The sequence below is a fragment of the Pyrus communis genome, chromosome 6 (genome assembly GCF_041283825.1).
Source record: "Pyrus communis isolate YQ-2024b chromosome 6, ASM4128382v1, whole genome shotgun sequence".
In the NCBI taxonomy this organism is placed as follows: domain Eukaryota; kingdom Viridiplantae; phylum Streptophyta; class Magnoliopsida; order Rosales; family Rosaceae; genus Pyrus; species Pyrus communis.
In genome coordinates, this window is record NC_142570.1 from 16,721,269 (window position 1) to 16,737,570 (window position 16,302).

Below are 16,302 nucleotides of genomic sequence, written 5' to 3' on the forward strand. Positions count from 1 at the left end.
GAGGGAGAATCGGTTCTTCGATTACGATCCAAAAGATCAAAAACAGTGGAAGGAACTAGAGAGTCGAGAGATCCTAAAAGCAAGAACGACTAAACTTTTGTTTATTTCTTTCTATTTACTCAGGTTTATTGTTTTCAGAATTTTGATCATTCTTAAAAATAATAGCTTGATATAATCCACATGTTGCTATTTAATAGGGTACATGGGTCTATAAATGTGTCACATCAACACACTAACAGATTATTTGACAGAATACTAACGGAATAACTACATTGATTTGCAGCACCCATATTTAAGGACGACATGAATCGATTTTCAATTTCAGAGACCATCTTGATGTTGATGGGATGGGCCAATTCTAATGGTCATTTGTTATAAAAATCCTTTTTAATATTAAATAAATAAATTATAATTATAATTATTTGACTGCTAGTGGGGAGTTAAGTTTGTTTGTCGTTATTTGTTATTAGTACGAAATTAAGTGGTGTCTTTTAACCTTTCACTTGTTGTAACTCTTGTAGCTCTTATTATTGTTAATTATAGGTTTATTACCTATTCACTTAAGGGTGAGAATAAACAATAATTAGTAGCATTTTCTTCATCATATTTTTATTTATCATCCCACTAGCATTTTCCTCTACATCTATTGTTCTTCATGCCTCCATTTTTCCATCTTTTACTTACTGGGCACTGAAGGGTGTTTTTGTGGACTCTTCATTTTTGTGCAGCTAGGTTTTAGTCATGTTATATCATGGAGGGGGCAAGTTAGGATATATATTGCTGCACCAGTTTGAGAACTTTTGTCAAACCATAGTGGGCGTGAATCTCTTTAAAGAGAGTGAGATACCAACGTCTCAACCTGATGTCTAGGCGATTCAATATCACAATTTTATTGTAATTTTTCGGATTTCACTGGGAATTAGTCCTATCCTTCGGACTTGAGCAATTTGAAATATCACTTTTCATCATTTGAACAGAGAAGAATAAAACAAGTCAAATCCAGAAATGCTTGAGAAAAGAAAACCGTAGAAAGGGGACAACAGCTTGAAGTTTTCAATAACAAATGCTCTTATACCTAGAAATTTCTAGGAACATAAGTTTGGTATAAATTCATAATCTACATATATATATATATATATATATCTGTGTGTGTGTGTGTGTATATATATATATCGATATCTCACAATAGAACATTATCGTAAACATGTAGTTTTCGAGAAATATTTTTGGGCTTAAGTTGGTATTAATTATTACAAGTGAAGTATTCTAAGGAATTTGATAGCAGCATTGTTCTACTCATAAAGTGTTGGATCTGATAACCTTGGAGTTGGGATGGCAATCAAAGGTATCTTCTTCTTCAACACAATCCCAAACTTCTCAGAAAGATCCAACTTCTCTCCCTCTGGCAATTTCCAATCAAAAGAATGCAAAAGTGTAGCAAGTGAATGCATCACCATCCTCTCAGCCATTGCAATTCCAGCACAAATTCTTCTACCTGATCCAAATGGAAAATAGTTGAAGTCTTTCCCACTATAGTCCCATTTGCTATCCAAGAACCGCTCTGGATTGAACTCCAATGGGTTTTCCCAAATCGAAGGGTCTCTGTGTATGGCCCAAACATTGATGAAAATCCGAGATCGTTTTGGAATGGTGTACTCTCCCACAATGCATGTTTCACTTGGGCAATGAGGGACTAACAGAGGCAAGGCTGGGTGCAAGCGCAGAGTTTCTTTCATCACAGCTTGTAAGTATGGCAATTTGCCGATGTGGGATTCTTCTACAATGTTGTGCTTGCCAACTACGTCTTCTAACTCTTGCTGGACTTTTTCCATCACCTCTAGTTTGTTCATGATTTCAGCCATTGCAAACTCAGTTGTGTTGGAGGAAGTGTCAGTCCCACCCACCACCATATCCTGTCCATAGAAAGTTGTGTTACTGTACTAATTGGCTTTCTGGAAACCAGGGAAAACAAATCCTCATGTGGAAAGTAACTTTCATACAGGTAGGAGGTTAGGTACTTTCTACAAGAGTTTCCATTAGCTAAAACTGAAACTTGAAACCTAAAATCTAAGCGATTAGCCGCCAATGTAAGGCTAAAACTTAACGTACCCTGTAAAACAATCAACCATGTCAATAAGTGAGATTGAATTTGAGATTAAGGTTGTCTCAACGCATCATGTTTCAAGGAAAGACATAACCTCATGCACACAAAAACATTGAATGAAAACTCACGAATTTGGTGATCAAACTATTGGACGGTTTTGCCACTTATTACTACGCTATAAGGGTATTCCTCTATACTTGTAAGTCAGGGATCATAGGTCATAGGTAGAGCCAATTAATGCCTAGCATGGTCAGCTGACCCTCCTCACCGTTTGCCAAGTTTGTAATCATTTATTGTCTTTAGACTTATTTGGTTTCATATAAAACTTGACCCTTCTCACAAATAAATTTCTTCAGTACATTATCCATATTCCTCTAACTAAATCAAACCTGATTTGTCAATATATATGGATCATGGACATCATATGTTATGTTTATATCATTCCTCTAACTAAACTAAACCATACTTGCATTCCCTTTTAGAGATGAGTTCATCTATGCACTTGCAAATAATGTATCTTCAAAACAGAAATTTCACAATCGAAACCATTCAACCTCTTAATTTCATTCTATGAAAAAATCATTTGAATTAGTGATTGTTTAGTCATCTGAATATATCAAACAAATTAACAGTGTAGGTATCAAGTAATATAATCATGATGAACTTTTGATCCTACAAACGAATTCTTGTGATCACATTCTCCATCTCCTAAAATTTTCCTGAACTAAAGAAGAAAATTGACCCTCCTTAACAAAAATTATGGCTTTTCCACTGTTTTAGGTTTGATTCTCGCCAAATGCGAATTTGAACCATATTATTGCTAACCCAATGGGAGTAAGCTCATCCCCTCCCATTGAGTGTAGATGATATAGTTTGTCTAAAAAAATTAAAAAGCTACTTAATATTACGGTCTAATGATATTCTTCTTCACTTATAAGTGAGAGGTCTTGAGTTCGATTATCGCCAAAGGCGAATTTGAACGACACTATTGCTAGCCCATTGTGAGGCTAAGCCCATTGTGATGTGATCCCTTCCCTCCAACTCTAGTCCCCATGCCTCACATCAGCCAAGACAGTCAGACACTCCAACCATTTTGACGCCTTGAAAATCGGAAACTTCTATTCTTTTTTATTCTTTCCTTTACCTCATCCTCTTCGTCTTCTTTCCATTTCCTCCCTTTTTTTTTTTTTTTTTTTTTTTCCCTGTAAATTTAAATTCTCCTTTTTTTTTTTTTTTTTTTTTTTTGTGTTTCCTCTTAATTCAAATATAAATAATATCTAATGAAAACTGATCGCACGATGTACGATAAAATGAACATGATTATGGGATCCCTAGGAAAAGGATCCTCGCCGGATCCTTTTCCATTATTTGTTATTAGTAGGGAATTAAGTGGAATCGTTTAACCCTTCACCTATTGTAACTCTTGTAACTCTATTTATTGTTAATTATAGGCTTATTACCCTATTCACTAAGGTGTGATAATAAACTTATAATTAGTAGCATTTTCTACATCATATTTTTATTTATCATCCCACTAGCATTTTTCTATGGTGTCAGTGCATTTATCAAGTAGCGTTTTGCTGAACCGGTTCGTGAATTATTGTCAAATTGCAGTGAGCTTGAATTTTCTTATAGAGAGTGAGATACTCGTGCCTCAATCTAATGTCTACCCGCTTCTTAGAAAAATATCACAATTTTTTTGTAATTTTTCCAACAATAATTCGATAATGCGTTACTAAACAAGTTTTAGTGAAAAAAAAAAATGTGAAAAGTAAAACTAAAAGCTTGCCACAAATTCAAAGTAAGTCAAACATTTACTTACCATGAGCAAGGCTTTGAGATGAGTCATGGTGAAGGGCGTCTTCGAATCTCCTCCTTCCTCCTTCAACTTCAACAAAAACGTCAAAAAATCCTTATTCCCCTCCTCCCCTTCCTTGTCAATCCTCAGCCGTTGATCTATTATCTTCTCAAATATCCCATCAAACCTCCGGGCCAACCAGCCCATCTTCTTCACCACCCCTTGCAAATCAAACCTGGCCAAACCCGGATAAAAGTCCGAAACATTCGGCTTCCCCAAAAGCACCGTCATCTCCGACACCACTTCCCGATACTCCGCCGCGAGCCCCGCCTTCTCGTCTCCCTGCACGGTCCCGCCCCACAGCATGTTTGTAATAACATTCATCACGTTCAGGAACATCTGCTCCCCCACGTTGACCGGCGATCCGATCCGATCGTAGAAGTACCCGACGGTCCGTCGGAGCTGTTTCCGCCGGAGCGCGTACACAGAGTCAAGAGTGGTGTTGCTGAGCATTTTTTGCACGCAAACTTTCCTCAGCATCCGCCACTCCGGTCCGTACGGGGTCCACACGATGTCGGATCCCCCGTACGACGCGGCCCGACCCGCGGAGGGGACGTCGCGGTTGGCGAAGGTGATATCATGGTCCTTGAGAATCTCGCGAGCTAAGGAAGGGGTGGTGACTACAACGCCGATGGTGTTGCCGAGGAGGAGCTTGAAGATGGGGCCGTATGATTGGGCCAGGCCCGCGAAGTAGGAGTGGAGTTCTGGGTCGAGGGAGAGGAGGTTCCCGAGCAAGGGCAGGGCCCGTGGGCCGGGTGGCAGCGGCGGGTTCGGGTTGTTAGATTTTTTGACCAGCCAGTGGTACAGAAAGACGAGGAAAATGGCGGAGATGAAGGTCAGCAAAGTTTGGTCAGTTCTTGATGGGCGGGATTGAGACCAGAGGGAGTACAGGTAGCTAGAATGGGAACCGGAAGCCATTTCTGTACACTGGGTGCAGTGTTTGGGAACGGCAATTGATTGGGAATGCAGGAAGACTGGATTAATATAATAATCAAGTGAAGGAATATTTTGTTGGCTTGCCGGCTGTACATGGTATCTTTCTAATTAGATGCGTAAGACTAAACTTATGTTTGCTTTAGATTTTAGCCCTTACAATTCATTATTTCTAAATAAAAACTCATCTATCTTTAAAGATCCAGTTTAAGCCCTAATTTAAAATTTGCAAACATATAGGAACACTATTGACCTATTAATGCAATTTATTTACACTCATGCCACTCATACTTTATGGTCCCTTTTTCAAATTCTTAAATTTATGCCAAATTAAAAGTAGTAGAAAAAGTGAAATAAAATGAAAAAAGTGTTTGCATTAACCGTATCTATGTTAAACTAGAAAAGTAGTTTTTTTTTTTCGTGATATATTTTGTAGCAATTTTATCCATATTAATTGGTAGGTAAATTAGTTTGTTCCAATTATTTAAAAAAAAAAAAATACAACACATATATTATATATTTTGAATCAAATAACATTCCTCTAACTTGTAGGTAAATTATTTTCTATGTATTGTTATATATGTTAGACACGTTTTGTTGTTGTATAAATATGAGTGGAACATAATATTGTTGATTTTATACATCAAACTGCATTTCTTTTGTTATAGGTAAATTATTTTCCATGTACAAGTACTTATGTTAGGCAAGTTTAGTGTTTGGTACCTACACCCATGGTATAATTGGTGTAGGTAAATTATTGGAAATTAATTTGTAGTTAGGTAATGAACATTTTGCATCATTGGAAATGAACATTTCAAAAAGTAGGTAGGTAAATTAATTTGTTCTAATTATATAAAAAAAATTACACGACACCTAGTTATATTTAATTTTTCCAATTATTAAAAAAATTTATGCTACACCCAACCAAATAACATTTCTCTAACTTGTAGGTAAATTATTTTCCATGTATTGTTAGATATGTTAGGCACGTTTTATTGTTTTATAAACATGGGTATAACATAGTATTTTTAATACTATGCATCGATCTACATTCCTTCTTAATATAGGTAAATTATTTTCCATGTAATTAGTACATATGTTAGGCACGTTTTGTTGTTGGTATATTATTTTGCATCATTGTAAAAAAGAGATATTATATTACACCCATGGTATAATTGTTGTAGGTAAATTAATGTGCATGTAGATAATGAAATACAATGTTCTAATATATTAATAAAAAGGGATAAATTCAAAAGTATTCAAGAGTAGGGTGAAAAAACTAAATCGAATAGTTTTATGAAAATTCAAAACCTTTCTAAAAAATTAATATGCAATAAATTTTTAACATTAATGTCTTTTTTTTTTCTTGTTGCAAAATCATTTACTATTTCCTTACAATTAATTGTCTACATCAAGTATGTAATAGGGGTATTTTAGGCATGTGAAAAATGTAAAATGTGTGAATTAATATGAAGTTAATGAATTTGCTTCTGTGGATCCTAGCCATTGGGTTTTCTTTGAGTAAAAAAGTTATGTAGGGTTTTATATGAAGAAAATTGTGTTTGAAGGGCTAAAGTCATATTTTCACTAAAAAATACAAGTTAAGAGATTAAGCTCATGAACCACAAATTTATACAAGTATTAAAATCATAATTCGATAAACATAATGACAAACTAACCGGTAAAAAGCAGTAAAAGAAGAAGCCAAGTCAGACTTCAAACAGTGCACCTTCTCCTCTCTTGCAAAACCAAAAGTACTAAAACTAAAAATAGGTCTTAGTTCAATATTGAGTGTATATTTTGTGAGAGCAGTAACTTATGTTTTTATACTAAACATAGATTGCCTTATTACAATCCTACAAGGAATACAAGATTGCATTCCTTATATCAGTATGAGTCCTATAAACGAGCAAACACAAGAGTCCTTAATATACCAATATGATTGGATTAACTCTTGTCAACATGATTTAGACTTCTTTATAATGTCAATTATCCCAAACCTTGTAAGAATCATACTCATACTCTTATATTCTCCCTCTTGAGTATGATTCATCAGAACCGATAATCATCTCAAATTATTATAAAGGTGATCGCATAAGTCATTCATCAACAGACTAGTACATAGACACAACCAACTTACATAAACCAAAACAATGAATTTATAATTGCCTCTGCAACACAAAATACAGATTTCACTTACAAATCACAATGTCCAGTTCATGTTCATAGCAATGTATCTAAGCTGAAAAGTAAACCAAGATGTCTACTCCCACTCATATAGCCCAAAATTTATATTAAAAATACCAAACATTCTTGACAGTAGGCTGTCAACTTAAAATTATTCATAATTGTATGAATAGCACAGTTATGATCCAGTCAACAGCTTTATCATGTTCATAGAAGTGATCACCAAATCTTTTGGATAACAAAAGCTTAACCTCACATACAACTTACCTATGCATTTTAAAGTATTGAACTTAAGAATCATTTTTGCTACATTGCATAATTAACTCAAAAGTCACAACATACTTAATTGGCACTTTGTAATTATGTGAACCAATTTAGCAACACCAAACCAATTTGCTCCCACTTATCTAGACCATACTTAACACAACCAAGTTAAGTAAAATTTGTGCTATAGCAACTATATTAACTAAAAAAATCATTCCAATACAATGAATGACTAATTAGAATCCATAAGAAAACCAAATTCGTTTCCTTTTGAATGCTAACCAACATAATAGGATCCTTCTCGTTACTTAAACAAATTAAGTAACACAAATAATTTAACGAAATGAATTATAACGGCCAGCCTAACTCTTAGCCTTATGCATACATTTGATGATCAAGATTTCAAAGAGACAATATTGACCAATTGAATAATTTGGCCCACAAAAGCACAATGTTCAATTTGTTCTGATACCACATGTAAGACTAAACTTATCAAAAATACAAGTTAAGAGATTAAGCCCATGAACCACAAATATGTACAAGTATTAAAATCACAATTCGATAAACATAATGATAAACTAACTAGTAAAAAGCAGTAAAAGAAGAAGCCAAATGAGACTTCAAACAGTGCACCTTCTCCTCTCTTGCAAAACCAAAAGTACTCAAACTAAAAATAGGTCTTAGTTCAATATTGAGTGTATATTTTGTGAGAGCAGTGGCTTATGTTTTTATACTAAACATAGATTGCCTTATTACAATCCTATAAGGAATACAAGATTGCATTCCTTATATCAGTATGAGACCTATAAACGAGCAAACACAAGAGTCCTTAATATACTAATATGATTGGATTAACTCTTGTCAACATGATTTAGACTTCTTTATAATGTCAATTATCCCAAAACTTGTAAGAATCATACTCATACTCTTATATTCTCCCACTTGAGTATGATTCATCACAATCGATAATCATCTCAAATTATTATAAAAGGTGATCGCATAAGTCATTCATCAACAGACTAGTACATAGACACAACTAACTTACATAAACCAAAACAATGAATTTATAATTGCCTCTGCAACACAAAATACAGATTGAACTTACAAATCACAATGTCCAGTTCATGTTCATAGCAATGTATCTAAGCTGAAAAGTAAACCAAGATGTCTACTCCCACTCATATAGCCCAAAATTTATATTAAAAATACCAAACATTCATGACAGTAGGCTGTCAACTTAAAATTATTCATAATTTTATGAATAGCACAGTTATGATCCAATCAACAGCTTTATCATGTTCATAGAAGTGATCACCAAATCTTTTGGATAACAAAAGCTTAACCTCACATAGAACTTACCTATGCATTTTAAAGTGTTGAACTTAAGAATCTTTTCTGTTACATTGCATAATTAACTCAAAAGTCACAACATACTTAATTTGCACTTTGTAATTATGTGAACCAATTTAGCAAAACCAAACCAATTTGCTCCCACGTATCTAGACCATACTTAACACAACCAAGTTAAGTAAAATATGTGCTATAGCAACTATATTAACTAAAAAATCATTCCAATACAATGAATGACTAATTAGAATCCATATGGAAACCAAATTCATTTCCTTTTGAATGCTAACCAACATAATAGGATCCTTCTCGTTACTTAAACAAATTAAGTAACACAAATAATTCAACGAAATGAATTATAATGGCCGGCCTAACTCTTAGCCTTATGCTTACATTTGAACATATGATTCTCCTACTTAAGCATAAGCAGAATATACTGCACATCCAATAAAGATACTTGAGATATGAACCAATTGGTTCCCAATTCCTCACCAATTGCATAATCTTAGTTTAGTCATATACACCTAAACCATTATGCAAACTGTCTATGTATCAAAAGATAGTCACAATCCATTCGGACAAACTTATCTCACATAAACCCAAAATCACCAGTTTCAACAACGATCACAATCAGAATAGGATAATATTTTTGCATTCAATTTGATCCTAACTAGTTCAATATCTAGTTCAATATCCATCAAGCAAGATCAACCAAATTTTGATAATATTTGGATATATATCACAACAACATGTCTTGATTAAAACGAGATAATCAAGACCACTATTTCTTCTGGAGAACTCAAAGATCATCTTCCTCCCTATTTGTGATTTCAACCAAAACATAATAGCGGAAGCATGCATCATAAATGAAATGAAAAATATCCATATACAATAAGCATGCATCTTAAACTCCATAATTTTCACAATAGAATAAACAGACCATGGACAGTAACAAGTCTATTAATCCTAAGATTTATACATGATAACATAAGTTGACAATAATCCAAAATAAAAAATCTTCATACCTTTAATTCATTGTCAACACCATCATCAATTATATACAGATTTGTAAGCAAGTCATTGGAGAAAATAATGACAGCCACATATCATTAATCTTATGACTTTCCAATAAGATGACAAAATAATTATTTGCTTTCCGATTCATAATAGAATATACATTTTGTAAATGGCTAAAAGTTTATTGTCGCAATACTCATTGTCGCAATGCTTGAGAACCATCCATGAGGATTGCCTTCACTCCAGATTCACATCGATCCCATAATATTGCAGATTACCGAAGTAAATCTCTAGTGTTACAAGTTCACCGAACCAAAATCATCGTCAAAAGTTATCGGCCGATATCTCGTCAACACAAATTCCCGTAAAAAATTATGAACGTTAGTATCTCTTAGAATATGTTAGACAACATATAAATGTCTTCAAACCAAGAAACCTCAAAACCAATATTTCATAATTACAAATACACAAGTTGCATTCAAGATAATCCTTATAAAAATTACAAATAATAGTTTCTTGCCTCAAAAACTGATTGTGTCACATCCATTAATGCTTCATTAGTCTAATATCAAACCATTAATTTAATGACAACAACAAATAAAAAGGTTAATTATTAGACTAACCATTAGATGCATCAAGACACAAAACCATGGCCTCCAATATCGACATATGCAATTCAATATATATTGACATATGTACAATAATAATTCTAGCTCAAAATAAATATCACAAGTGCATGTATGCGTTCATATATTCACAAACCTCAATAACCCCTTGATCTTTTGCAGAATGATCGTTTAGATAGAACACGATTTTCCCCCTTTTCAAAATTGCAATCGTCAAAATAATTTTGAAAACAACACTACCTAATCTTTTGCTTAAGGACATCCTCTCTATTATTTCTTTATCTCAATTAAAATTGGATGATCAAGATTTCAAGGAGACAATATTGACCAATTGAATAATTCGGCCCACAAAAGCACAATGTTCAATTTGCTCTGATACCACATGTAAGACTAAACTTATCAAAAATACAAGTTAAGAGATTAAGCTCATGAACCACAAATTTGTTCAAGTATTAAAATCACAATTCGATAAACATAATGATAAAATAACCAGTAAAAAGCAGTAAAAGAAGAAGCCAAATGAGACTTCAAACAGTGCACCTTCTCCTCTCTTGCAAAACGAAAAGTACTCAAACTAAAAATAGGTCTTAGTTCAATATTGAGCGTATATTTTGTGAGAGCAGTGGCTTATGTTTTTATACTAAACATAGATTGCCTTATTACAATCCTACAAGGAATACAAGATTGCATTCCTTATATCAGTATGAGTCCTATGAACGAGCAAACACAAGAGTCCTCAATATACCAACATGATTGGATTAACTCTTGTCAACATGATTTAGACTTCTTTATAATGTCAGTTATCTCAAGATTTGTAAGAATCATACTCATACTCTTAGAAGATGAACTTGGCACTTAGCAAGCTTTGTCATTATACAAAATAGTTTATTTCTGATTATTAAAAAATAAAACGATTTCATAACCATAACGTGCCGGTGCCACTAATCTCTGTAAATGTATGGTGAAATGTCAAATAAATACCCATTTTTGAAACAAATATAATCCAAAATAACAAACAAGAGCTGCTGTCCTAGATGTTTGGAGAAGAAAAAGAACATATATCACTCTTCCCACTGCACTATGAACCAGTCTTAGGCCTCGTTCGGGAGTGTTATAGACAACACTTTTACTCATGAATGCTTTTATAAGAAGTCATTTTCTTATGAACTAGTTGAAGTGTTCATGTCAAATGCAATAAAGAACACTTCTACTTATAAACGCTTCTGTAAAACAAAACAATTTTTAAGTGTTCATGCCAAACGCATTAAAATACATTTTTTGTACGCTTAACGCCATTCCAGAAGCATCACAAACAAGCCCACGAAGGGGAACTGAGAAGGTACATGTCTTCCATACGCAAAATCAGTCTGTCAGACCTGTTTCACTTCACACCAAAATGAAAGCTAATAACGAAAAATGAAATAGTAGTTGAGCGGGCTGTAAGTAGTCAGATTGCATTAGTTGGCAACCATAATTATATAACCAGGACATGCTCCAAAAATGTTTTGTTTTATTATTGTTGTTGTTCAACATGTTTGATTGTAATTGCAAGTTTACGTACCTGGGGCATTCAGTGTCGTTCCCATGATTGCAAAATCCGCCCCAAGAGTGCCTTGTACATGCATTGACATTCAGTGTGGTAGCTTTTGTTCCTTGTCAAGAGGTGGGACTTAATTCTCACTCTCATGACTCCTTATGTGTGGTGAATTTCGATTTTATCTTCACTCTCATGACTCTTTATGTATGATGAATTTTCAAACCTAATATGTGGACAATATAAACGGGGTGACGTGAAACACATGTGGCTATTGAGCTTCACACGTGGGCCAACCTGCTATGATACAATGAAGAAAGTTAGGTTCCACCATAAAATCAATTGACAATATGAGAAGTTGGCCAACTTCGTATAAGCCTTTACATAGTTTAGTCCCTCATTGATATGGGAGGTTATCCTCACATTCTCACAGAAAACATGTTCCTTAAATTATCCTCCTGAATCACAATGGACCTCAAGGTGAGGAAATTAGTCACGAATCTACCAAGTTTTGGCAATAGCAATTCCGTTCCGCCAGTGAATTTTCTTATCGTACTCAAAGTCCATGCGTGACTGTATGTGAACCTTGCGATGGTCTTTGCCTCTACTAGAACTGTAGCCATCCACTCCTCTTCGGTGTCCTCCAGCATTTTATTAGTACAATAAGACGCACAAGAAGACCAAAAAAATTTGTTATACTTGGTCATAAGAAGCCTTCCTGCATAAACATAACTTGCAGAAGTATTCGTTATAACTTGCCCAATATTCTCAACACCAACCTCCAAGACAAAAGACTCAATCAGCTCAACTCAAACAAGAAAGGCCATCTCCAATCGGGTTGGCTAAAGGGCCGTTGACTAAAACATAGCCCGTTTGGCACATTCTTCATATTCTTTACATTCTTTGAACTCATATCCGAAAAATTATTGTTATTATTCTTCACATTCTTTGTTTTATTTCAATTCTTCACATGCTTTAAACTTATATCCGAAAAATTATTATTATTAGTATTTTCAAAACGGGCTATTTTTCGGTCTATGACCTTTTGGCCAGTCCAGTTGGAGAAGGCCTTAGGTCATCTCCAACCGATGGCTGGCAGAGGGCTTGTTTTAGCCCTCTGGCCCTCCAAGATTGTTCAAGATATTAATATTTTAATGAACAATATAGGGCCATATTTGCTTCCGTTTCCAACCGAGGGCCAAAGGGCCAGATGGCTCGTTTTAGGCCTATCACAAAAAACCATCTCCAACCGAGGGGCATAGGGCTAAACATAATTTATTATTTAAAAAGTACAACTTAAATGTTGTTAAATGTTTTTTAACAAATATGAAAAACTAGAAATGTTTTTAATAATTTGTTAAATGTTGTTAAAAACTACAAATTTTGTAAAATAAAAGTTATAGGAAAAAAAATAGAATTTAAAAAAAAATGAAAAATAGAAGTTATATGAAAACTTTCGTAAATAAAAAATAATATAAAACTGAAAAAAAAAAATTCAAATCAATCCTGTCGGTTAAAACCGACAATAATACATGCATATTATTTAGTATAAATGTATTACTGTCGGTTATAACTGACAGGATTGATTTGAATTCTGGCCAGCCTCGGGCTGGCTGGCTTGCTGCATGTAACCAGCCCTCTAGCCCTCTTCGATTCCGTGGGGCCCTCTCAGATTCCACAGCCCTTTGGCCTAGCCCTCAGTTGGAGACGGTTTTCGGGTTATTTTCGGCCCTCTGACCCTCTGGACCCTTCAGTTGGAGATGGCCTAAGAAGCATCGTCTTCATGACCTTATACATCAATTGACTTCAGAAAGAGAGTTCCCTTTAGATATATAAATGTTGACTGCAAGTGCCTTATCTTTTATTGTCAAACGATATTTTATTAGATTAGATGTTAAATTAGCCACCGACGAGGTTCAAACTCACACCGTCATGCAAGGGCTTAACTCCTTTTCACCATTGTGGTAAAGAGCCACTTGCACAATTGCCTTATCCACCATTAGGTTCATGGGAGTTTTCTGTTTCTTGGGAGTGCTTATTATGCTTAAAATTTGATCTCGCACATCAGTCGGAACTTCTGTGCAGGGAGCTATATCCTTGTTTTTAATTTGAGCTAATTGTGAAAGTTCATCCGGTATACGCCTCCACTGAACTCCCATTGACAATAATTACACCAAACCTTCTGTTTTGTTGCATCAACCAGGACAAAGTGTTCCCCAACACGCATCTCTTCCTGGACCAGACTCCACATAAAATCATTGGTTCCCAGTGATCATTATGTTAATCCAAACAGCAACCGAACTTGTAAATAAGTATTCAAAAGTTCAGTTAATAAATTAACGGAAGTATAACTTTACCCCTTAAAAATGAATTTTGTTTACCTAAAACCTAACATAGTATTTTTCTCTAAATAAAACTCACTGACTAGACTCCACATAAGCAAAATAATTAATTAAGTTTGACTTCACATTTTGTAAAATTTCTGAATGCCTAAAATTCCCCTAATTACGTGATATATATATATATATATATATATATATGAAAATTATTGTTATAAAATTTAATGCATGCTTTAGTGTCATGGTATATACTGTGTGGCAAAAACACCGCATTAATGATATAATTTCAATGCATTATTAATTCCGCCTGAATTTAGTTTTCGAAGCTAAGAAGATTAACAAAAATTCAATTCCACACTCGTCATATTGTTCAGGCTTCACCAACTCAAAAAAGAGTAATGTTAGGAAAACTCAATTTGGAGACTAAAATTGCAAACTAAATGATGTGTCACTAATAGAAATGAGCAAGTCCATCAACGCTTAACTAATAAATCAATCATCAACTTCCATGTTTTTTAGTTTTCAAAATTTAGTCTACAAACAACTGTAGATCAATCAAAGAATCATACATGTCATGATTTCAAACCAAAAACTGAATCAAATGAAAATGTAAGGTCCAACAGATAAAACTGCGCCACAAGACCTTCTTAACAGTCATCTCCCCAATTTGCACCATCTTTAGTAGGTCTAGTTCCCACCACAACCTATACAAATATCAAAAACCCAAAAGTAATGATACAATAAATAAATAAATCAATAAATGACAACTCACATTTCAATTACCTTCACTGATGGGTCCAGATGTGGCAAGAGTTTCCCCTCCGTCGATCGATCAATCTCACCCTGAAAATTAAGCAATTTCAAAATTAAGCTTCAGATGTTTAAATTTTAAGTAAGTCTCAGATTCTGAAATTAGACAATAGACATCTTCACCACCGGCAACACTTGTTTCTGGCCGTCCGATTCTGTGATCTTAGATTTGGACGAGAAGCTGGAGACGAGAAACACTTGTAAGTGGGGAAGGACTTCAAGTTTTGACGTCGGCTGCCAGAGGAGAAGCACCAAGTCAGACCGATTCTATTCAAATTTCTATCAAAGGAGAAAGAGAAATCGCAGCACAAGTTACATGCAATATAAGACGAAACACATACATGAGCATATTGGAACGTAGTCTTCAGATTTTTACCTTACAGAAGAAGCCGCGGACTTGGGTGCACAATTTGGCGCGGCTGTGGTGTGTAGCAGAGGAACCCATGTTGTTGCAGAGAAGGAGGGGAGGACGTGTTCACAACTCGCCGGGTTTGCTTCTGATTTCGAAAAGGTGTAATTGTGCTCGGCTTTGCAGAGGTGGAGGCGTGTGGAAATTTTTGGATGAAGGCATAGATAGAGAGAAATGGAGAAGATTTTGATGAATGCGACTCTGAGATTTTGAGAACGAAATGAAGGATGGAGGTTAGGGTTTTGTTTCTGAAGAGGAAAGGCAAAGTTGCGAGAGATGAAAAGGAGGAGAGAGCGCTAAACGGCTCTCTTTGGAAATAGAGAGTTAAGTTTTGGGAAACTTTCATGGAAAGGATTTAAGCTAAGTTTATTTTAATAAAAAATTATATATTATAATTTTATTTAATTAAAAAAACTTAAATTTTAATGAAATATTCTTAAATTTTAATAAAAATAACAAAAGAACTTAAATTTTAATGAAAAATATATAATTTTAATATTAAAAAAATTTAAAAAAAATCTGACAAGCGGCTCCACACATCCTCACACAAACTGTTTATGAAACTTTCTACACAGTTTATGAAACTTAACGGTACTACATTGTTAATGAAATTTACGACACTATTTATGAAACTTATTTCACTGTTTATGAAAACTTATGACACTGTTTATGAAACTTACTACACTGTTTATGAAACTGAACGATACTACATTGTTTATGAAATTTAACGGTGCTACACTGTTTATGAAACTTAACAGTACTGCATTGTTCATGAAACTTAACGACACTACATTCTTCTCTCTCATTTTCTTGAATTTTCTTGGCACATTCTCACCTTCCAAACACATTTTCTTCGATACTCATCAAATTTTCT

At 34.4% G+C, this 16,302-nt stretch overlaps 1 protein-coding gene and 1 long non-coding RNA gene across 2 annotated transcripts; both read right to left on the minus strand.

The window, feature by feature from the left end:
• Positions 1-1,193: 1,193 nt before the first annotated feature.
• On the minus strand, positions 1,194-5,104 carry LOC137710790 (flavonoid 3'-monooxygenase CYP75B137-like). The gene is made up of 2 exons (XM_068449917.2): positions 3,927-5,104; positions 1,194-1,913 (listed from the first exon to the last, which is right to left on the minus strand). The coding sequence occupies exons 1-2, from the start codon at positions 4,878-4,880 to the stop codon at positions 1,293-1,295; spliced, it is 1,575 nt and encodes a 524-aa protein (XP_068306018.2). The 5' UTR covers positions 4,881-5,104; the 3' UTR covers positions 1,194-1,292.
• Positions 5,105-14,678: 9,574 nt separating this feature from the next.
• LOC148696360 (uncharacterized) lies at positions 14,679-15,732 on the minus strand. Its single transcript, XR_015963262.1, has 4 exons — positions 15,396-15,732; positions 15,146-15,253; positions 14,993-15,052; positions 14,679-14,913 (listed from the first exon to the last, which is right to left on the minus strand). It is a non-coding gene; the product is annotated as an uncharacterized LOC148696360 (long non-coding RNA).
• Between the last annotated feature and the right edge of the window lie 570 nt (positions 15,733-16,302).